At 43.6% G+C, this 22,903-nt stretch overlaps 1 protein-coding gene across 3 annotated transcripts in view; it reads left to right on the forward strand.

Annotated features, from left to right (window-relative positions):
- Dyrk1a (dual specificity tyrosine phosphorylation regulated kinase 1A) overlaps positions 1 to 22,903 on the forward strand; it is a 136,762-nt gene that overhangs the window by 108,704 nt on the left and 5,155 nt on the right. For all 3 annotated transcript variants that reach the window (XM_076549271.1, XM_076549270.1, XM_076549272.1), the window contains 6 exons: positions 248 to 395; positions 4,406 to 4,692; positions 6,971 to 7,117; positions 9,807 to 9,947; positions 17,688 to 17,994; positions 18,803 to 18,927. In XM_076549271.1, coding sequence (XP_076405386.1) covers positions 248 to 395; positions 4,406 to 4,692; positions 6,971 to 7,117; positions 9,807 to 9,947; positions 17,688 to 17,994; positions 18,803 to 18,927 — 1,155 coding nt within the window. The remainder of the gene's footprint in view (positions 1 to 247; positions 396 to 4,405; positions 4,693 to 6,970; positions 7,118 to 9,806; positions 9,948 to 17,687; positions 17,995 to 18,802; positions 18,928 to 22,903) is intronic.

Raw genomic sequence — 22,903 nt, forward strand, 5'->3', positions numbered from 1 at the left:
AGTTTTTGTTTTGTTGAAGTTGTCCATTTTGTGGACATCTAGAACTACTGTACGGCGGATACAAGAGGAGATCAGTTCTCAAGAAGGATTAGCTCCTTGTGGTCAAGTGTTGGTCCTTGGAGTGGAAGCGGCTGTTTTTAGAGGGAGGTACAGGGAAATGGGAGTTAAGTAGGTAGACAATATGGAGAAATGTAAACTTGTAACACTGTCACTGATGAAACTGAGGGCTGCCTGTCTTTCTTTGTAGGTCGTAAAAGCCTATGATCGAGTGGAACAAGAATGGGTTGCCATTAAAATCATCAAGAACAAGAAAGCGTTTCTGAATCAAGCCCAGATCGAAGTGCGGCTGCTTGAGCTCATGAACAAACATGACACTGAAATGAAGTACTACATAGGTAAGGGCTGGCGGCTCGGGCTGCTGTTGTTTGTTTTCTCACTCACCTCACAGGGGCCGTGTCCAGGGAGGCCGTGTCCGGTGACTCGACCGTGCACTGTGGGCTTGATGTGTCTTTTTAATGAACTGGAATCTCAGCTCCCACCCCGCCCGCCCACCCGCCCCCGGGGAACTCGGCTAGTGAAGCAGCATTGAATGCTGTTACACCCTGTCTCCTCTACTGCTTTTCCTCTGGCCGTCCCACAGGAGGATGACTTCAGCTTTAACTTACAGAAAAATTCCTTTCGGTAGTGCGTGTGCAAGGTCTCAGGGTGCTGTGGCTAGGATCTGGACCTATCCCGCTGCATAAGCCCAAACTCAATATTTGTCTCATTGTTATACCCATCTTCCTGCAGGAAACAAAAACACTGAGCAAAGAATTGGGAAATTTGGGAAGTTTAGAGCCAAAAAGCTTCTAATGACACCTTTCATACTTTTAAAAGATTTATTTTTGTGTATGTACATGTTTACAGGGATCTGCAGAGGCTAGAAGCATCTGATCCCTGGAGCTGGAGTTACAGACAGTTGTAGAAGCTGCCCGATATGGGTGCTTGGAATCAAACTCTTGGGTCTTCTGGAACATACTCATTCTCATCCATTGGGCCATTTCTACATTCCCACAGCTTTCATATTTTTTAAAATCACATCTAAAATGTTAATGCTTCATGAAACACCATTGTTTTATTCACTAGCTAGAAGCACATGCCACCAAGTTCACAGTACCCATGTCAGGCAGCTCGCAGACCATCTGGAACTCAGCTCTGGTGGACTGAGGTCTTCCTCTAGCTCCACAGACACCTACACATATGTGACCCGTAGACATTCACACACACACACAGAAGTATCCTCTGTTCTTTGACAAAGGATGAGTTGATGAGTGTCCCTGAAACTGTGACTAAAGGTGGCATTAGCTGTGGGGTCAGACGTGAAAGGAAAGGGTGACGAGATTGAAAAAAGGTGTCAAAGTTGGAGACAAAATGCTGCTCCCAAATACAGAGGCACCAAAGGAGTTCTCCATGACAGTGGTTATTTCTTACTTAGATGATAACATTGTTGGAAAGTATGTGGGCTAAAATCACAGTTGAAATGGTGTCACATGAAGCTGCTCATACCACTGATGTTCTGAAGTATTTCATCATGTAAATAATTTCAATGCCTCCCTTTTATAATACTCTGTTGATACCTAAACTAATGACTTTCATTGTTCCTGAAGTTTAGTTTCACTGTACTCATATGAACATTTCCAAGTAAAATAATGTAAATGAAAAAGAAATAAAAAAATAAACCTACACCACCCAGGTATCCATTGTTTCCACAGCCAATGTTGAAGGGCCCAATTTACCCCAAATTCTGTAGCCATTTAAAGGTTTAGCTGCTGTTAGTAAGTTACTGGACATTCTTAATGTTTGACTCGGAACATGTGCACACGGAGACGTAACAGCGTTGAAGCTGTAATACTGTAACGGGAAATGTAATGTCATAGATGAAACTGGATTTCAAATGGGCATCTTAGAGCAGCAAGTCATGAGAGCGTGTTATGGCTTAGTCCTCCCAGAATGCCTACAGTGTGAGCTTCAGATAATTCAGACCGTCCGTCCGTCCGTCCGTCTGTCTGAGAGACCCCCCATCCTGTGACAGCCTTTCATGTTTCCTCCTTGTCAGAACAGACCCTTTCCTCACCACACTGCCTGAAGCTGCTCTGCACATTGGTTCTATTTAGTGTCCAGGGGCGCCCAGGGATGCCTGAGTTATAGAGATCTCTGGACATGCCTCATCTTCTTCCTGATTCTTGTGCCTTGTATTTGTGCCTTGTGTGGAAAATCCACAGTGGCTCAGAACAAAACTGAGGACTCCGTTGTGGATGACAGCAGCAACAGAGGTTTAGACCCTCTGAGCTGCTCACATTTAAGGTTCAAGGTTTCTTCTTGATGGTACATTGGGAGTTTTGGGCAGTTGACAGATATCATTGACTCTGATGATCTCACGTTTGAACTTTAAAAACACCTGCCATATGGTGTATCTTATTTTAATTGGCACAAGTAGTAGCACACCTTTTTGTCTACCAGTGTATGTGTGCCTTCTTACATAATGTTCAAGCCAGGATAAGCATTCATTATTTGTTTGTGATGAAAGTATTTGGAATCATTTCCTCATGTCTGAGGTTCACAGTAAATTCTTATTTTTATGGTCACCGTATGCCACGGGGTATCAGAGTTCAGCTCTTTCTTACTCTAAACTGCCATCCATGAGGCTTTCCCCACCCTTCCCTTTTACTCTCTTCTTCACAGAATCATTTCTTTTCTGGAATATTTAGTGACAGCGGTCTGGTTAAAAGTATTTTCATGCTGGGCGGTGGTGGCGCACACCTTTAATCCCAGCACTCGGGAGGCAGAGCCAGGTGGATCTCTGTGAGTTTGAGGCCAGCCTGGGCTACAGAGTGAGATCCCAGACAGGCACCAAAACTACACAGAGAAAACCTGTCTCAAAAAACCAAAAACCAAAAACCAAAAACCAAAACCAAAACCAAAAACAAACAACAAAAAAGTGTTTTCATTTCATATATTGGAGAAAATCTTACTAACTCTCCATTTTCTCAGAATCCAGTTTTAAAAAAAATGAACAGACATGTCTCTGTTTGAGTTTTCCTTATTAATGTTTTTCCTGCTAGTGTGTCATAGGTTCTCAGTACTGGAGTGGTTAGCAGCAAGTGAGAAATCTTTCATTGGAAGAACATTCTGGTTCTACAGCTTCTTGAGCAGACTTTCACATTCACAATGAGATTTTTTTTTTACTTCAGAATTTTTTTGCATTCTTTTTGTGACTACTGCTTAATCAGGAGATGAAAATCCCTACGGGGCCCATGTCTGGGAGGTGTCAAGGGGCTGTTTTTAGTTTTATACCTAGGAATTGTGAAGTGACTAAGAATAGATAATACACACCCTTAGGCAGCATTGAAAGATGATTTTTTTATTACTTTGCAGTGTCAAGGAATGCTGTCGATTCCTATGTGAACCACATAGAATGCTTCTTGTGTGGTTATTTCTAACTCTAGATCACTTAGATCATGAATGCTAAAAATAATTATAGATGTGTACTTCTCAAGGCAGTTAGTCCGGAACTGTGTGTGTTTCTCACACAATGGGTGTTTGGATACTGTTATGTTGTTCTGGAGAGATCTGTAGAGAAAGCTGTTTTTGTGATCCTACAAGACATAGTAAAGAGTTGACTTCAGACCTTCACATTGTTGGCCTATGATCGTAGCATTGACTCACAGATGCTTTCTGATGTGTCTGAGAGGGCGTGTGTGAAGGCTGTGGCTCTAGAGGACTGACTGTCCGCTCTGCTCTGCTCCGCTCCGCTCTGCTCTGCTCTGCTCCGCTCTGTTCTGCTGGCTGCTGGCCCTGCAGCACAGCTGGGGTTTTACTAGGAGCCCTGTAGAGGGCAGCAGTGGTCGCTCCCGTCTTCTAGACTGTCCCCAGGCACAGGCTTCCTGCTCGTTTCTTTCTGTGCTCGACATGGACTTCGCAGTTTTACACAAGACTTTCTTTTCTCAGTTTACTGAACATAATAAACATGTTGACCATGGATTCTCAAGAACTTACTCTGCATGATGTCCAGATACTTGCTGTAACTAACACCCCAAAATAGACTGCTGTACTTAGGCAGTTGCCAGACAGTTGCTAGCCAGTTATTGGTGAAAATGACCGCTAAACCCAGGTTTATACATTGACCAAAGCCAGTGGAGAGGGCTTTCTGATGGGATGTCACAACCCAGTAGACTGTGCTTGTCCAACTTGGGAGAGGGCAGATCTGATTAACAAGTGGAAGAACAGGCTCGTACACTGGGCTGACCTCCAGAGGGCCTCGCCTTCAACTTGGCCCTGCACAGCAGAGTGTTGGAGAACACAAGGCTATGCTGACGCTCCTCTCACCATTATGTATAACTTAAGTGAAATTTCTTTTCTCTTTCAGTGCATTTGAAACGCCACTTTATGTTTCGGAACCATCTTTGTTTAGTTTTTGAAATGCTGTCCTATAATCTCTATGATTTGCTGAGGAACACCAACTTCCGAGGGGTCTCTTTGAACCTAACACGAAAGTTTGCACAGCAGATGTGCACAGCACTGCTTTTCCTTGCGACTCCAGAACTTAGTATCATTCACTGTGACCTAAAGCCTGAGAACATCCTCCTGTGTAACCCCAAAAGAAGTGCAATCAAGATCGTTGATTTTGGCAGTTCTTGTCAGTTGGGGCAGAGGGTAAGTGTTACTTTGGGACTTGTGAGTTAACAATAGAATTGGGTAGAACAGTATAGTTAGCTATGAAAAACATGTTTTAAACAATGTATTTACAGTTTGGAGGCAGTTAGAGGGGGGATGTTTATCTTGAACATGTAGCACGTGTTTTACATCCTCTGATATCTTTTAAAAATCCAGATTGTAATACTTGAATTGGAAGATAATGATTTTTTAAGTGGACATTTAAAATTGTTTTGATGCTAGCAATTTTCAAAAAGAGTAAAAGATAAAAGAATTAAATATTATGTGATTTGTAGCTTGTAAGTAGAGCCTTTAGTATAAATTTGGGTATTTCTAACTTGAACTAGGTTCTTGACTAAAAATTATTTCTCTACACCATCAAGATAAATAATATTTCTTAAAACCGAGGAGTGCACACAGATACGGTGTTTTTGGTGATCATGGTGCTGTGTAGAAACAGCACAGGTGCCGGACGTGCTTGCTCTGATGTATACGTTTAGATCTTTCCTTCCCCCACTACATTTGAGTTGATGCAGATTCCAGACATCAGAACTGGTTTTCTTCACACTGTTAAAAACAGACATGTCTGGCCGGGCGGTGGCGGCGCACGCCTTTAATCCCAGCACTCAGGAGGCAGAGCCAGGCGGATCTCTGTGAGTTCGGGACCAGCCTGGTCTACAGAGCGAGATTTAGGACAAGCACAAAAACTACACAGAGGAACCCTGTCTCGAAAAAACAAAAAACCAGACATGTCTACTGTGGTTTAATTTAGCTGGTTTTGTTGGGGGTGCATGTCTTTAATTCCACCACTCGGGAGGCAGGTCCAGGCAGATCCTGAGTTCAAGACTAGAGGAGGCGGGGGTGGGGGGAGGGGAGAGTGTCCCAGGACAGCCAGGGCTATACAGAGAAACCCTGTCTCAAAAAGCAAAAACAAAAACGAAATTTGCTGGTTCAGGAAAGCAAATTTCCTACTGCAGTTTGTAGCATCATGACGTCTGTGCTGATGGTGTGTTTACACACACAGAGGTTACAGGGTTCCTTCTCAAGAGGTCAAGGTTATTTACATAAAGGTATTGAAACTTCTTAAAGCTAACATCCAGATGTTATTATTATTATTATTTTTTTTTTTTTTGGTTTTTTTTCGAGACAGGGTTTCTCTATGTAGCTTTGCGCCTTTCCTGGAACTCACTTGGTAGCCCAGGCTGGCCTCGAACTCACAGAGATCCGCCTGGCTCTGCCTCCCGAGTGCTGGGATTAAAGGCGTGCGCCACCACCGCCCGGCCAGATGTTATTATTTTTATATCAGCATCCCCATTCTTTGTTTTTCAAGCTTGTGGAATTCCCATCTTGTCCAGCTTTTATCTAGGTTTTAAGTAGCAGGCTTATCTTTTGTCATTTCTGCAATTATCTTTTAGTAGAAAAGCTATATAATTGTAGAAATATTTCCTTAATTGGATTAGGAAGCAAAATGTACAGCCTGAAATGCTGTTGAAAAGCCTAGAGTTGTTCCTGGTTATAGGAGTAAAATACATTGTGAATGGAAACACATGTCCACTGTGAGAATAATTTCAGTCGATTTTTTTCACTTAGGAATTTTCCTTTTGATTTAAATTCAGTCCTGTGTTGTGTCATCATATTAAGCAGTGTTATCTCTGTTTGCACAAACTGAGGTATCTTACTTTAGGCCATTGAATGTTGAAGTGCTAAAGTGTACTGGTGTTACATGGGAAATACTTGCAAGGTGTTTGTGTATGACCCTGCCCATGGCTGTACTATATTGATCAGACTCAGAAGGTGGCTGGAGGGCAAGCGTGTGTGCCTGGGCTAGGGCGTTCAGTGATTGGATGCAAAACCTGATTAACCAAAGTAGTCAGGAGGATGGCTTGCTTGACCTGCCAACACTCAGAAACATAGTACAGTTTGAATACCTCATGTCTAAAACATTTGGGACTGGAGTATTTGTGATCTCAGAATTTGCTAGGGATCAAATCCAGGTCCTAACCCATGCTATACAACTGCCTGAGAGCAGTGTAATTAACTTGGTTTCCTATTTCTCTTGACTACTGATATAGGACTGCATTACATGAAAGGGTCTGAATTCTTAACCAACTTTTTGTTTGATTATTCCTTTGAAATGTTTAGTTATTTAACTGTATTCATGGTGTAATGTTGAGCTTTTCTGTTGCCGTGAGTAGTATTCTTAATCTGATGTTGAATATAAATAATATATAAATAAAAACAATATACAGACTTAATACTATTTTGAAATATGTTTCAGATATACCAGTATATTCAGAGTCGCTTTTACCGGTCTCCAGAGGTGCTACTGGGAATGCCTTATGACCTTGCTATCGACATGTGGTCCCTTGGATGTATCTTGGTTGAAATGCATACTGGAGAGCCTCTGTTCAGTGGTGCCAATGAGGTATGTGAAGGGTTGGTGTGCAGCTCTGTTTCCATAGAGACAGTGCCATCTGAAAGTTGTCTTCCTAGGAGAGTGTCTACTTAACAGCTTGATCACTTGGGTATGAGGTCAGCTTGGTCTTATTTTATACTCTTTGTCAGTTATATAATGGTAGGTTTAGAATTCTGAACTGGTAATTAAGATCGTTAATATGTTAATGAAGGAGAACAGTAAATTAGAGTAGAGGGTGGTATCTCATAGGTATTTTGCAGGTTTAAGTACCGTAACAGAAAGCCTCAGTGTGTGGTGATCGAGGGCCACCCTGGATAATAGTGTGAGCACTGGTTAAAACCCTGAGACCGGGACTTGGTCCTGAAGAGCAGTGGACAGTACAATTGGTAGATGCAGCCTGGGTCTCTTCAGATGAACTAGGAAGTGTCGGTCTAGGGCTTCAGAGCCTGCAGTCTTCAGGCTTCCCGTGTTCTGATAGATGTGGAGTAAGAAACAGCGACCTCGCCCGCAGAGCACCTGAGGTTTGGTTTTGATTACTTATTTGTAGAACCCTGTTTGTGTTTTTGTAGAAAAGTTAATTATTTAGGATCATAATCTAAACTTTCATTTATAAATGAAAAAAGAAAGGCCAAATAACTTCACTGTAGAAGTAACCAACCGTCTTATTAAATAAGAAACACAGAACCAATGCAAAGAAGAAAGCCAAGAGGTCAGAGCTAAGAGCTAAAAACCTTACCCTTCTTCTAGCAGTGGTCCTACTTCTCCAAAAGAGACCTACTTCCTGTATGTCTGTCTTTATATAGTCTTTCTGTTCTGCCTTCTCATTGGTTGTAAACCCAACCACATGACTGCCTCATCACTGCCTGTCTGTACAGACCTCCAGGTCTTCTTTGGTTGGTATTGAGATTGAAGTCGTGTGTCTCCATGCTGGCTGTATCCTTGAACACACAGAGATCTACCTAGCTCTGCCTCCCAAGTGCTGGGATTAAAGGCATGCACTACCACTGCCCAGCTTTCGCTATGGCTTGCTAATAGCTCTGACCCCCGGGCAACTTTATTTATTAACATACAAATGAAATCACATTTCAGTAAAATAAAATACCACCATACTTCACTTTTGTTGGTGCTCTTATTTTTGGTTGAATTGAGATCTTGTCATGTTACCTAAGGCTGGTCCTAAACTCTGGGACTCAAGTATTCCTCTAGCTCAGCCTCTCATATAACAGCCTAAAGGGATATACACCATACCCAGTTTCCACCCTCTTTTTCACATTTAATTTTAACTTCATTCATGAGCTGGTTGGAAGCAACTTCCATAATATTTGTTTTTATTTGAATTTAAGTAATTTTATCCTATTATTCCCAACTTTCTTGGGATTAAACATTATTAGGATCACCTGGGAGTTTACTGGCTTCCCTCTTTTCTCATTGTCAAAATCAAAAATTCTTTGTGTTTGACATCTCCCTTCTGTGTGTGCGGTGACTCGTTTTCTCTTGCCCCCTTTCCTCAGACACAGCACACTGTCTTTCTGTGGTCCCTTGAAAACACCACCAGCCCTGCCCAGCCCTTACACTTCTTCCTGCTGGTTCCCACACGGCACTGGAGACTGGGCTCTCTCTCGGGTCAGCTTCCCAGTGGGGCCTTTGTGATGCCCCCCAGTCGGCCTGGTCCTTCTCCCCGCCTGCCTTCTTTGTTTCTCTATTCAGACTCAGGTTTTATGGTCTTTCTGCTGCCTCTGGTTCTGCAGCTTTCAGTTCAACCAAAAATGTTTAGGAAAAAACTTGCTTGAAAACTATTCCAGGCATGTCTTCATTTCTAGGATTTGTCTATGAGACGGTAGACTACAAATGTCTGAATTTGAGTTTTATTATACCTGAGATTACTTTTGTCTTAATGTTGAAATACGGTCTTTAGGTTAATTGAATCTACCAGTGTAGCTGTTCCTGGTAAACCAAGTCTAGCATAGCAGGAATGCCACCTGTGGTGAGCAGGTGCTGGCCCTTCCCTGAACAGTGCAGTGTAACGACTTTCTCTAGTGTTTGTAATTACAAGTATTCTAGAGAAGATTTAAAGTATAGGAGGGCATACACAAATTACATGCAGAGATTTTTTTTATACAACAGATTTGAGTACTTATGGATTTCGGCGTCCGTAGGGTTGGGGCTGGGCTATTCCTGCCCAGAATCAGTTCCTTAAGGATTCTGAGGCTTGACTATGTTTCTAGTTGGCCTCTTCCAAAACAGGATTCTTCTCTCTCTACTTTTCTGTGCTGCATCTAAGCATAGTTTCTAGCTTTATGATAGAAACACAATTGTGTGAGTGAATAGTTTTCATTTAAACAGTAATTTTAATTAGTGTCTATAAGTTAGTGTGACATTTTATTGGTTATTTAAAACTTTAAAAACTGACACTTAGAATTTCTTCCCATTCTGTCTTACATGTTTTCCATTGAATCTGAAGTCCCAAGGCACACTGCAGATTTGTTTTCTTCCTTGTTGATTATCTGCCTTCCCTTCTGTTGAGTGTGTGGCCCCATGAGGGCAAAAATGTATTCTGTCTATTGGCTGTACTGTATCCTCAGTGTCCAGAACAGAACCTTGCACAGAGGATATATGCAGCTCATCTAGGAAAGAACTGACGAGCAGAAGTGAAGGAATGTACAGCTGAAATGACAGGTTTGGTTTGTCTTGAACACAGGTGGATCAGATGAATAAAATAGTGGAAGTCTTGGGCATCCCACCTGCTCACATCCTTGACCAAGCACCCAAAGCAAGGAAGTTCTTTGAGAAGTTGCCCGATGGCACCTGGAACTTAAAGAAGACCAAAGATGGAAAACGGGTAAAATAGGGGACACTTGTTCTGGGGGGCTTCCTTTCTCTCTCCCTGCCCTTTTTTTCTGTCTCTGTTTTTTTTTCCTCCCCAGAGCTGCCAACATAGAGTTCCTTGAATTTGCTTGACAATAGTATTATAGTTAACAATTAGAAGGTGGTATTTGTTCACAAGTTGAGTATAGTTAATCTGAATTGTGTTTGTTTAATGGTCAGGGTTGTTTGGGCTTCGTTGGAAACAAGCAAACTACTGTCTGCCTGTATTTGGAGACAGCTGACAAAGCTAGAAGGCTTCTTTTCAATACTGAATCACTAAGTTTCACAGCTTGTAGCTGTAGCTGTGAACAGAAGTCATAAGTGCAGTCCATTAACTTTTTCTAAGTGGAAAAGATGTTTTTTAAGCTTAGGCAGTTGGTGATATTTTTAAGGATAAGAACTGACAGTCAAGTGTTGTGGCAGATTTCAGGTCCCCGGCTCAGTGACTGAGATAGCAGAATGTTTGTGTCTTCTGATGCAGGGCTATATCTGAAGACTGTCCCTTTATTAGAGTAAAGGGTACCAAATTTGCATCTTGATTTTATGTCTCTGTGATTTGCCAGACACCTTCTAGTCTAGTTTATCAAATGAAGAGAATGTGCAGACCAATTGAAGTTGGCACACACATGTTATCTTATGGTTGTAGTCTGCATTCTCCATATTTAAGAACTTTTCTGTTCTTTGGTTCCTTTATCCTGTATTTTAGTGATGCAGCCACCAGGTGTCATCTTTAGGGAGCTGAGGGTGCTGTTTTAATTCACAGTTACTTAGTTGTAGAACCCTTTAGTGTGTAATGATTCTTGTTTCTAAAGATTTATTTTTATTCGTGTGTCTCTGTCCGTGTGTGTGTCTCTGTCCGTGTGTGTGTGTGTGTGTGTGTGTGTGTGTGTGTGTGTGTGTGTTTACCTGCAGAGGTTGGTGGGGGGCAGCAAGTGCTCTTAACCACCAAGCCAATGTCTTCAACCCTGGTGCTTTGTCTGTCTTATGTAGCCCAGGCAGGTTTGAACTTGCTGTGTAGCTGAGGTGTCAGGCAAGCACCAGCCCCTGACCTACATCCCCAGCCCAAATGTCTCTGTAATTTGCCTGACACCTTCTAGTCTAGTTATCAGATGAGTTTTACAGTGCTCAGAGATTTATATGTAGATTTATTTCTGTCTGGTAATACCTGGTTTGCAACTTTTTGTATCCTGCCTCCCTCTGATTGTCAGCCATCAGTCTCGAGTTCTAAACGATCCCTGTGGCCTCACTCCTGTGTGCATGGGTGAAACTCATAGACTCAGTCTTGACGTGAAGCACACTGGCTTCAGGGTTAGTGGCAGCTTCTTGACTCCTGGAGTCTCTTTGTGTGTGTCCTAGGTGGATCAGTCACGGCCCATTTCCTATGGAAAGTCTTCGGGTTTCTCTAGTGTTCCAGGTAGACTCTGCCTGTTGGAATTGACATTGAGGATGCTAGACTCCTTTATGTTTGCTCTGCGGTACAGTCTGTTGCCATTTTTAATTTAAACTTCTTCCCCTCCCCCTTAAATAAAACTTTCTTCCATTCAGTTTCCCAAACCTCTGTCTTTTTAAAATTAAAGAACTGGTTTGTCAGCTGTCATTTCTCCCAAATTGAGCTATAATTATTATTGTTTATTGATTAATAGGACCATTTCAGAAATTAATAGATCTTATTTCTTTTTTAATTAAATCTTAACATATACTTAATACCCATTAATTAACCATAAATTCAATGAGATTTCCCATAGTCAAGCTTAGTGATTGTCTTATTTCTCTTTTAGCAAAACTAAATTTTCAGCAACAATAAATCAGTCAGCTGATCATACTGTGGGAGAGAGATGGTAAAAATGCAGATACTATCGTCCTTGGCTGCCTGTGTAGTTGTTAACTTTCATATTTCAGAAGCCCATATTCAGGGTTTAAATGAAATCTCTATCAGTTACTTTGTTATTGCTGTCATAAAACACCATGGCCAAGGCAGCTTAGAGAAGGAAAAGTTCATTTGGGCTTAAGGTTCCAGAGGGTTCTTGTCCGGATACTAGAACAGCATGCAGCAGGAGGCAGACATGGTGGCTGGAGCTGGAGCTGAGAGGACATTCTTCAACCACAGTCAGGAAGCAGAGAGAGCACACTGGGAATGGTGTGTGGCTTTAACCTGGAATTCCTACCCTAATAACATACTTTGTCCAGCAAAGCCACACATCCAAAATCTGCACAGAAACCTCCACCAATTGACAAACCCATGAGCCTATGGGGAACATTCTCATTCATACCACCGAAAATCCACATTTAAAAGTATTTTTCTTCTGTAGTGGACAAAAACGTAAGACTGCAAATCTTGCTATTTTATTGAAATTATTGCATAATTTATTTGAAGTAATATGTGCATATTTTAAGTGTTCAATTTGCATTCACCACCTAACACAAGACGGAATATTTTCACCCAGCCCTGCCTTCTGTTCTGACTCTCTGTCCTCCTGATTCCTGCCGCAGGTGGATGTGATCAGTGGGTGCACTTCATAAAGGTGACAGTCTCTGCTGTTGTCACCTGGCATGTGCACCTTCTCCTGTGACGGAACACCTGACAGAAGGACTTACGGGAGAAAGGGGTGGGTTCTTCTGTAGCCGGTGGGTGCAGCCACTGTGACAGAGGTCAGGAGGTGGCTGTCACCCTGCGCTTGCAGTCAGGAAGCAGAGGGGTGGGTGCTGCTGCTCACCCCCTTCTCCCTTCCCATTCCTTCTGGGACTCGGGACCTGTGGGACCGGCTCCTGACACTTCCTCCACCTCCATCTCAACTAGCCTAGTGCGGAGACCTCTCACAGGTGCACCCAGAGATTGGTTTCCATGGGGATTGCTAAGCCTTGTTTAGTTGACAATGAAGATTAAGTATCACACTTAATAAAACAATATTTTGAGGGAATTCATATTGTGTATCTCAGGACTTGATTCATTTTATTGCTTCATGGTATTTTATTGACTATACTGTAATGTATTATCTGTCAGTAAACTTTCTGTTTATATCTAATTAGGGACTAATTGATTAATGCTAGTGAGAACACCACATGTCTTTTTTTTATTGTGGCATTGTCTGAGAATAGAACTGCCAGGGCGTAGGGCCTGTGTGTGTTTATCGTCTTTAGAAAATATTTAATAGACCTTCTTTCAGGTTTTTCTTTTCTTTTTCCCCCCCTCATTTCTATTTATTTATTTATTTTTCTATTATAAGCTTGATACAGTATAAATTCCTATCCTAATAGTGAAATGTTTCATTGAGGCTTGCCCAGTAATTGAGTAAAACCCCAACTTAGTATAAGCCACAGTCATCCTAGGGTCCCCCCTGCTGTGTAGCCTCCCTGGTTCTGTGGGTTGCAGTCTGATTTTTCTTTACTTTATATCTAGTATCCTCTTATGAGTGAGTACATACTATGTTTGTCTTTCTGGGTATTGGTTACCTCACTCAGGATGGTATTTTCTAGTTCCATCCATTTGCCTGCAAACCTCATGATGTCATTGTTTTTCTCTGCTGAGTAGTAATACATTGTGTATATGTACCACATTTTCTTAATCCATTCTTCAGTTGACAGGCATCTAGGTTGTTTCCAGGTTCTGGCTATTACAAATAGTGATGCTATGAACATAGTTGAACATGTATCTTTATGGTATGATTGAGCATTCCTTGGGTATATGCCCAAGTGGTATGGCTGGGTCTTGAGGTAGATCAATTCCCAATTTTCTGAGAAACCGCCATACTGATTCCCACAGTGGTTGTACAAGTTTACATTCCCACCAACAGTGGAGGAGTGTTCCCTTTGCTCCACATCCTCTCTAACATTGACTGTCATTAGTGTTTTTGATCATAGCCATTCTGACGGTGTAAGGTGGTATCTCAGAGTCGTTTTGATTTGCATTTCTCTGATTAGGGATGTTGAGCATTTCTTTAAATGTCTTTCAGCCATTTGTGATTCTTATTTTGTGAATTCTCTGTTTAGCTCTTTAGCCCATTTTTTAATTGGATTGTTTAGTATTTTGATGTCTAGTTTCTTGAGTTCTTTATATACTGTGGAGATCAATCCTCTGTCAGATGTGGGGTTGGTGAAGATCTTTTTCCATTCTGTTGGCTGTCTTTTGGTCTTATTGACTGTGTCTTTTGCCCTATAAAAGCCTCTCAGTTTCAAGAGGTCCCATTTATTAATTGTTGTGCTCAGTGTTTGTGCTGCTGGGGTGTGTGTGTGTGTGTGTGTTTATCATTTTTAGAAAATATTTAATAGACCTTTCAGTTTTTTCTTATTCTTTAATAAGTGCCTTACTTATGCTGGGTGTGAGGCCTTCATTACCTCTCAGTACCTCTTCCTGGGCCGTGGCTTGCTTGTTCCTTTTCTAAGCATGGTTTTTTTGGATGCCACAGAAATGTCTGTGAGTAAAATATCATTAATAATAGATGGTGCTATTCAAATCTATAGAACTTTTTTTTTCTAAAATTCCCGAGTTGGTAAAAATATACTTTACAGATGTTTTCTCCTAAAGATTCTTTGGATTGTCCCCTAACTTTGTTTTGGTTCACTTTGAATTCATTTTTGAGCAAGGAGTCATGTGAAGGGGGCGGTGTTGACCATCATTGGCTGACATTGATCACGTGATATGGAGTCATGTGAAGGGGCGGTGTTGAACATTATTGGCTGACATTGATCACGTGACATGGAGTCATGTGAAGGGGCGGTGTTGAACATCATTGGCTGACATTGCCTTTTGTCATCTGATTTGGTGCCTTTTTTTTTTTTTTACAAAGCCAATTCACCTTTTATATTTGCAAATTTGGGCTGTTCTCCATCACCCTGTCCTAGTGTATACTAACAGCACAGTGTTATTGCTGTTTCCTTAAAGACTCCTAACTACAGGCAGTGCAAGCCTTCCAGGCTGGGCTGCTGTCTTGGCATTAGTCTGCATTCTAGGTCTGTCTTTTCGTGTCAAGTCTGCAAACTTTGGGCTTGTATATGAATGTCAGGTCCTGCTAGAAACTGCCCTGTCTGCACCTACAGAGATGACCATGTGACCCCCCCTACTCCTGTTACAGAGTGAATTTGTTAATTGTCTTTGGAGTATTTACCCTAACCTGTGATGAAGCCCACTTGGTCCTGGCATCCATGGCCTCTGGTGTAACACTGAGTTAAACTTGCTGATCTCGTCAGAGTATTCTGAAGTGTCCTGACGTAGCTTGTGACTTCTTTAATTCACAATTATCTTGTTACGCAATTTCAAATTATTTGAGAATTTTCTAGACATCTTAACTTATCTCTAGCTAAATAGTACTGTGGTCTCAAAATGTGATTTCACTCATTTAAAATTTATAGTCTGATTTTTATAGCCTAGTATGTGATCTGTCTTGGTGATTCTTTCTTGTGTATTTGATAAAAATTAAACTTTGTTGTAGTCGTCTGGAGGTGTGTGTGTGTGTGCGCTGCTGTCAGTAGCAGAGGGCGTTCTGACCTCCAGTAGTTTATTCGTTGCTCTTCTCACCTCTGATAAATACCTGGCAGGAAGCACCGTGGGGAGGAAGGCTTTCCTTCAGGCCTTTGTCTGAGAGGATGCAGTCTTTCTGGTGGTGGCAGCTCACTGCCTGCAGGGACATGGGTCTGGAATTCTAGATTAGCATGCCCCATTCCTTCAGAAAGATGGTCCGGCCCCTTCCAATCGCATTGTCTCTGTTTGCTCTTAGCACTGTGTATTTGTGGTCTGCTTTCCTTTTCCTGCAGGGTGATTAAAACACATCATCTTTGTATTTGATTATTACGCACTTACATATTTTTGTATGTATTCTCCTTAGAGTGTTTTGGCATTCTTGGATTTGTGGACTGATCTCTTGTAGGTGCTCAGATGTTATCAGATACTTACTTTGCTCGTCTTTCTTCTAGTCCTCCAGTTACATGGGTGTCAGCTTCGTGTTACCCGGAGATCCTTTCTCTTCTGTAGTGGGTGGGTGGGTTGGCTTGCTGGGGAGCACAGGCCGGTGCGGAGCTTCTGCAGTGTGGACTGCAGCAGTGCCTACCTTGTTTTGTGCTTCGAGTTTAGATCATACCTTTGTTCTGTGTTTTTGGTCACCATTAATGTTCTTAACCCTGGCTCCTCAGCACTCTGAATCTAGTCTGCTGTTAAACTGTTAAGCAGGCTAGAGAGATAGGGGTCAGTAATGTGTTTCCCTTGCAAGCACAAAGACCCGAGTTCAGTTCCCAGAATCACCTAAAACAAAAAAAACAGACATGATGGTACATTTGTCAGCCCAGTGCTGGGGAGGCAGAGATGAGGAGAACCCTGGGGCTTCCTGGCCAGCCATCCTGACCTCCTTGGTGAGTTCCAGGCCGGTGAGAGACACTGCTTCAAAGAAAAAGAGGAAAATGACACTTGAGCTTGTCCACTGGCCTCTACACATGTGCACACAACACCCAATGCTAAGCAAGTTCTTAGTATTTGAGTTTAAAAATTTGTATTTGTCTTCATTTTTTATCAATAGTTTTCCTCTATATACCTTACATTTATTAGTTTAAAATACCTACCTGCCAATTTCATTGCTTGGGTCATTTATTAGTATGGATTGATTGATAACCCGTTTCCCCCACTAAATTATGGACTCTATTGTTTGTTTCTGTAATTTTTTAAAAAGTATGTCAATCTCTCTGTATTTGAGAATAGTTGAGATGTTAAGTGTCGTTTTGCATGAGAAGCAGACATGTCTCATGCATTTTCAGGCCAGTAGGATGGGGCTGGCACCAGCTGAATCTGGATGGGGAGTTTTTGACTCAGGTTTACTTACGTGTGAGGAGGCTCTGTCCAGCATCATTTGTTCACAACTGAAGGGATCTCTAGAGATCTGTACACATTGCCGCCCACCAGCAGCCTGACCTTTTCCACCTTCTTCAGACTGCCCACATGTGGCTGTCAGTGTGTGGTCAGAACTAGGCTGAACTGTCCTTGCTCACGTCTGCATGGCGGCCCTCTTCCCATTAGAGGGCTCTTTTAACCTGGCAGTGGCTGTTTGGGGCTGGGGGTGAGGTCAGTAAGGAAAACACTTGCTGAGCATGCACATTTGTGGTTTGCCTGCTTCTTGACTTTAAACAACCACCTGTAGATCGCTACACTACTGAAGGTCCAGTGATGCTGCTGTGGCCTTAGTGTCTGTAGCGAGGTGCCGGCTTTTACTGCATACGTGTCAGGAACCCCCACTGTGTACTTAAACACGCGGGGACCGTGGTGTATAAGAAGAGTAGTCGCTTGCTCTGTAGCCGAGCGGGCTGCTGGAGACAGGGTTCTTCACTCGGAGTGGCGTGCACAGCTTGGATGGGCCACCATGAGGGAGGCAGCACAGCATGTTCTCAGGCACGGGCCAGGCAGGACTGTCCAGGGAGAGGTGCAGAGTAGAACAGTCAGAGCCCACACTTGTGCAGACCCCTGCAGTCCTCGTGTGCCTGTGCTTTCCTGTGTCGGTCTGCAAGTCCACGGTTCTGGGAAGTAAGAATCCTGCTCCTCATAGTCGTAGCTTTGGATTTCTGTAAGCACACGTGTTCAAGTGGTGTGTGCAGAAGCGTGTGGGGGCATCTAGCTCTCTCAGCTGATGCCCTTGCTCACAAAGCCTTGTACATGTAAGTGCCTCGGACACTTGGAGTGACTCACGTGGATGGCCCATCTCCCACCAAACTTAGAGACAGTTTTTGTTTTCTCTAACAGGAGTACAAACCACCAGGAACCCGGAAACTTCATAATATTCTTGGAGTAGAGACAGGAGGGCCTGGCGGACGGCGAGCTGGGGAATCAGGTCATACAGTAGCTGACTACTTGAAGTTCAAAGACCTCATTTTAAGGATGCTTGATTATGACCCCAAAACTCGGATTCAACCGTATTATGCCCTGCAGCACAGTTTTTTCAAGAAGACAGCTGACGAAGGTACAAACACAAGTAACAGTGTGTCCACCAGCCCTGCCATGGAGCAGTCCCAGTCTTCAGGCACCACCTCCAGCACGTCGTCCAGCTCAGGTCTGCCATCTCGGGGCGGGGCGGGGCAGGGCGGGGAGGGGAGGGGAGGGGAGGGGCTTGCCCGTGCTTTCTGTGTGCTAACTAGTGGGGTCTTTTAGAGTATTGATAGACGGATTTTTAAAGTTTTATAAATGGGTAGCAAGGGATTATTTTACTTCAGTCTGTTCTTTGCATGTGTGTGGCTCTAAGTTTGATCACCTGTAAACACCTCCCTTCTGTATAGTTAGTAGCAAATTCAACCCTTAATTATGCATGTGACAATTGTCAGCCTGACCGTTGGAAACAAAGCTGCTTGTTAGCCAAGATTGTAAGTGCCTTTAAACGGAGTTGTTTTCCACATCCTTGACTTTTCCTTGGCTGGGGCGAACTTGGGTACATTAGTGGCTGATGTGGGAAGATGTCTTCTGAGGCTCAGTGACATGATCTGTTTAAAGTTAATACTATAGCTTGAAAGTTTGTGTGTCTTTCTATGTGCCGTGTGGTGCATTTATCTGAGTGTGCACACACCTAAGGTCACACGTGGAGACAGGACACTGCCTGTCTTCCTTCACTGTCTGCCTTAGTCCTGAAGACAGGAGTCCTCATGCCCCAGACCTGCCTTCTTCTGAAGTCCTGGGGTGAGAGGCAGCCCGGCTTTTCACGTGGGTGCTGGGGATACAGACGCAGGTCCAGTGCTTGCTGAGCAAACGCTCTCACTCACGAGTGTCTTCCCAACCTCGCACTAGAGTGGGGATGATAGAGTGTTGAGTACTCCCTTGAGCAGAAGTAACTTTAAACTCACAAGTTACTCCATGTCCTGATACTCAAGGTGGATCCTCGGGAACGAGCAACAGTGGGAGAGCCAGGTCAGACCCAACGCACCAGCATCGGCACAGCGGTGGACACTTCACAGCTGCTGTCCAGGCCATGGACTGTGAGACACACAGTCCCCAGGTGAGCTCTCCCAGGGCTCATGTCATGGCCCCACTAGTGGGGGCTGTGGGAGCTGCCGAGGGCTGTTAGGATGACTGTGTCTGTGTCCGTTTTTCTAAAGGCGGGTCCTGTCCTCGCTATTAAAGAAGTAAAGCTTTTGACTAGAGGTGCTGAGACTCCATAGATGCAGTCCGTCTCCCCAAACTGCAGTCTGGGTCTCTGTCGTTGCCTCTTGGGACCTCCACTTCCAGACCTGGTTTCTGAATCAGCCTGTACTTGATTTTTAACCTTGGAAGTTTTTGTCTTGCTTTTTAAACTTACTGATTGTAGTAGATTTACTATTAAAGTAATTTTTTAAAGTAATTTTAAAATTAATGTGAAGCAGGTGGTAAGAAGTTGCGATACCATTTTAGTTCCTTTGCACCTCTGTGGTCAGATGCCCAGACAGAGCAGCAGGAAGAGGAGGGCAGAGGGGCTGGGTTTTGCTTCCCAGTCCAAAAGGAAAGAATTCCTTCTGTCAGGAAGCCAGGGTAGCAGGAGGCTCCCTGGTCACACACAGTGCCTCTCTCTGCATTCTAGAAATGAGACCTGGGGCTGGGCTGTAGAGCTCAAGACCTGCCCCATCACTCAGCCTCCTCCAGCAAGAGCGTCGCCTCTGCCACTTGCTGCCAGCTGGGAACCAGTGTTCACACACACGAGCCTGTGCGAGGTGTCTCCTGTTCACACGGGAGCACGTGACTTTATGAGATAACGTGTCTTCATAGTGTTGGCTACGGTTTTGTGTTTAGAGTGAGAGGCGGTGTCAGTAAAATCTGTGCCAGATTGATGGTCCCTTTCTTGTGACTGGGCTGCTCGCTGCTGCTGGAGAGACTGTCACAGTCTTGTCCCCACTGTTTGTATTCACCAAACCCTGTTAGGTAATTATACACTCCTCAGAGTTCTGTCTCCCTTCTCTCCTGTAAAGTGCTGCAGGCCTCTCTCCCTGACTCCCCTGCTTTGGGTAGAGTCTGCAGACGGCCTCTCTCCACGCTGGGCCTGTAGCCTATGCACACACTGACAGGGCTCACCTCTTGTCATTGGCTTCTGTGGAAGGCCAGGCGCCTTCCTTCCTGGGGTCTGGCTCCTTGTGAGCAGCACCGAGTCAGCCTTCTTTCTAGTGTAAAGCAGGTCCTCCTCAGGTCCTTGTCCTTTGCCAGGCCTCCCTCTGGGGTCCCCTCGTCTTCGGCAGCCCTTCACTCCCCGCACTTAGCTTCCTGGCCCCAGTTCCAGCAGAGGACACTCCAGTGCTGCCTTGTGTTATTGCTGGACAGTATTGGTCAGTGCTGACTTCTCCACCTCAATGAGTTTCCTCTGGTGTCCTTGTTTCCCGGTTCCTCTGTCCATCCCTTAGCCATCTTCACTTTTGGATGTTCCCTGTCCACCATGCTTTGAAGATGACATGTGTCCTGTCCCTTCCTACCTTGCTGCATGCTTCCTGCATGGTCTCACACCTTGTCATCAGTCACTGCAGTCACCATTTTTTAAAGCACTCCCTCCTGACTGGAGTTAACTCCCAAGGCCCTGTGGGCTTGGCTTGACTTACTGCAAATATCGTTTTGAAAATCTGAGCAAGACAGTGCAGCTGTACCATAGGAACTGATACCATTTTTAGCTTCAATCTGACTCTTTTATTACTGTCTCTTGGTTGTAAAAATGGCCCTAAATTCACATGTTTTCTTGTCCAGGGCCAGGGAGTTAGTCTTTGGATTAGTAAAGTGTGAATTCTGAACTGTAGCATATAATGTTTGCCCCTCCCCTTTGGGAGCCCTCTGTGCCCTGTCTTCCTGGGAAGGACACCCAACCGCCCTTCCCTGTCAGCCCCAGCCAGGCACCTCTGTGCACACAGGTAAACTCTCCTACTCCAGTCTAGTGTGTTCCCCGTTTATACACCTGAAACGAACATGTAGATCCCACTGTGTCAGCAGTGCGTCTTTGCACTCTGCCCTACCCAGGTCTGTCTTTATCCTCCGCACTCAGAATGCTCAAACTGGGATCTTTCACTTCATGGGATGTGCCGTGCAGCACTTGATTTCCAAGCTTTTTTCATTCTGTCTGTGTGCTCAGCGGGGCCGCTCTTCCTGCTTTGGCTTAGTGACGACACTTGGCACTTAGTTCTTAACTGTCGCCGATTTGCAAAAGCTACCCTAAACTGTTTTGGACGATCCTTTGCTCATCTCCTCCCATCTATATTGTACTGTAAACACACACCGAAAGTTCCCGTCTGTCTTAACCGAAGTCACAGTTTGGTTTCGTATCAGTTATTGATTTACTTCTTTATTTTAGGTGGCTATTGGACACTCCAAGCTGGTCTTCCAAATTATGACCATCATCCTCCTGCCTCCAAGTAGTTGGAGTTACAGACATGCTTTACTGTGCCCACTCTATTATCTTTTTTTCTTGAATTAATTTTCAGTTGTTTGTTTATTTTGTGTGTGTATGTATGTGGGTGCTTGCAAACCATATCATGAATGTGGAGGTCAGAGGACAACTTCGGGAGTCATCTCTCTGTCCACTGTGTGGATCCTGGGCAATTAAACTCTCAAATCAGCTGAGTGGCAAGTGCCCTGATGTGCTGAGCTGTCTCTGCCGGCCAGTTTTTGAACAGTTGATACAGTGGCGCAGTAAAAAGAAGCACAGTGCACACAGGGTTGTAGAAGTCCTCGTTTTCATGTCCGCTGGTTTAGTACAGACCAACATTAGTAGTTTTTATGTCTTTGCAAAGATATTCTTCACATGAAAATAAATCTAACTACATGTTATCAGAATATCTATTAGCCAGGTAGTATATTATATGCATACACAGCATTCTGTACACATCCAAACACCTACTCTACGTATGTTATACACTCCAGCCTGTACATAAACAGTGTCATACCGTACACACTTTTACATCTGGGTTTTTCTACATTTGGCACAGATTTGATATTCTTCCCATATTAAAATAAAGAAAGCTTTTATTTTATATTGTTTTACAGTATTACATTAATTGAATATTCCATAAGTAATTTCATTCATAGCTTATTAATGGGCATTTTTGCTTACTTCCAATTATTTTTACTCTTTATGATGGCATAATAAATCTTTATATGTGCAGGGGTTGTGAGGATAGGGGGTAAGGGTGAATGGAGTAGGGGGGGTTGCCCACCTTTAATCCCACCACTCAGGAGGCAGAGGGAGATGGATCTCTGTGTTCAAGGCCAGCTTGTTCTACAAAGTGAGTTCCAGGACAGCCAGAGGTGTTATACAAAGAAAAAAAAAATCTTTATATGGTTCTTGTCTGTTATAACAATTGTTTATAACAATACCTGAAAACAATTGGAAGTAAAATTGCCGAGTCACGGTAAGGCAACATGTACTTTTGGTCATGATTACCAGATTATGTTCTGCATGATTTTACAGCTCTGCAAACCTAAGTTGAGAATTGAAAGTCATTACCAACTTTGAGTGCAGTTTATGGAGGAGCATTTGCTGGAGCACACGGTGCCCTGGCTAACTGAGTCTCCAGCCGCACACAGGCCCACACACCAAAGAAAGGACGACAAGAGTGAGGAAGGGTGACTTAGTGTCCTTCTGCACTTGGACTTCAGTGGGAACCGCTCTTTGTGGCCCCAAAGTGTTAAACAGAAAACCCACAGTAATAGTTTTATTGTTATAAAATTGTGTATGCTTCTGAGTGACAAGACGTGATCTCATCCCACCCTGCCCTGTCCTATGTCCAGCTTTATCTGTACTATACACGTGACCGGTCCATTCGTCATGGAGACAGCCTATCATTAGATTGCCTTTTGGGCAACTACAGTGCTGTGCTAGTGACTCTCACTTTAAAATTTAAGGGTTTTTTTTCCCCCCCTCTGTGTGGCCCTGATGTCCTGGAACTCACACTGTAGACCAAGCTGGCCTCGAATTCAGAGATCCTCCTGCCTCTGCCTCCCGAGTGCTTGGATTAAAGGTGTGAGCC

The sequence above is a fragment of the Peromyscus maniculatus genome, chromosome 12 (genome assembly GCF_049852395.1).
Source record: "Peromyscus maniculatus bairdii isolate BWxNUB_F1_BW_parent chromosome 12, HU_Pman_BW_mat_3.1, whole genome shotgun sequence".
Taxonomy (NCBI): domain Eukaryota; kingdom Metazoa; phylum Chordata; class Mammalia; order Rodentia; family Cricetidae; genus Peromyscus; species Peromyscus maniculatus.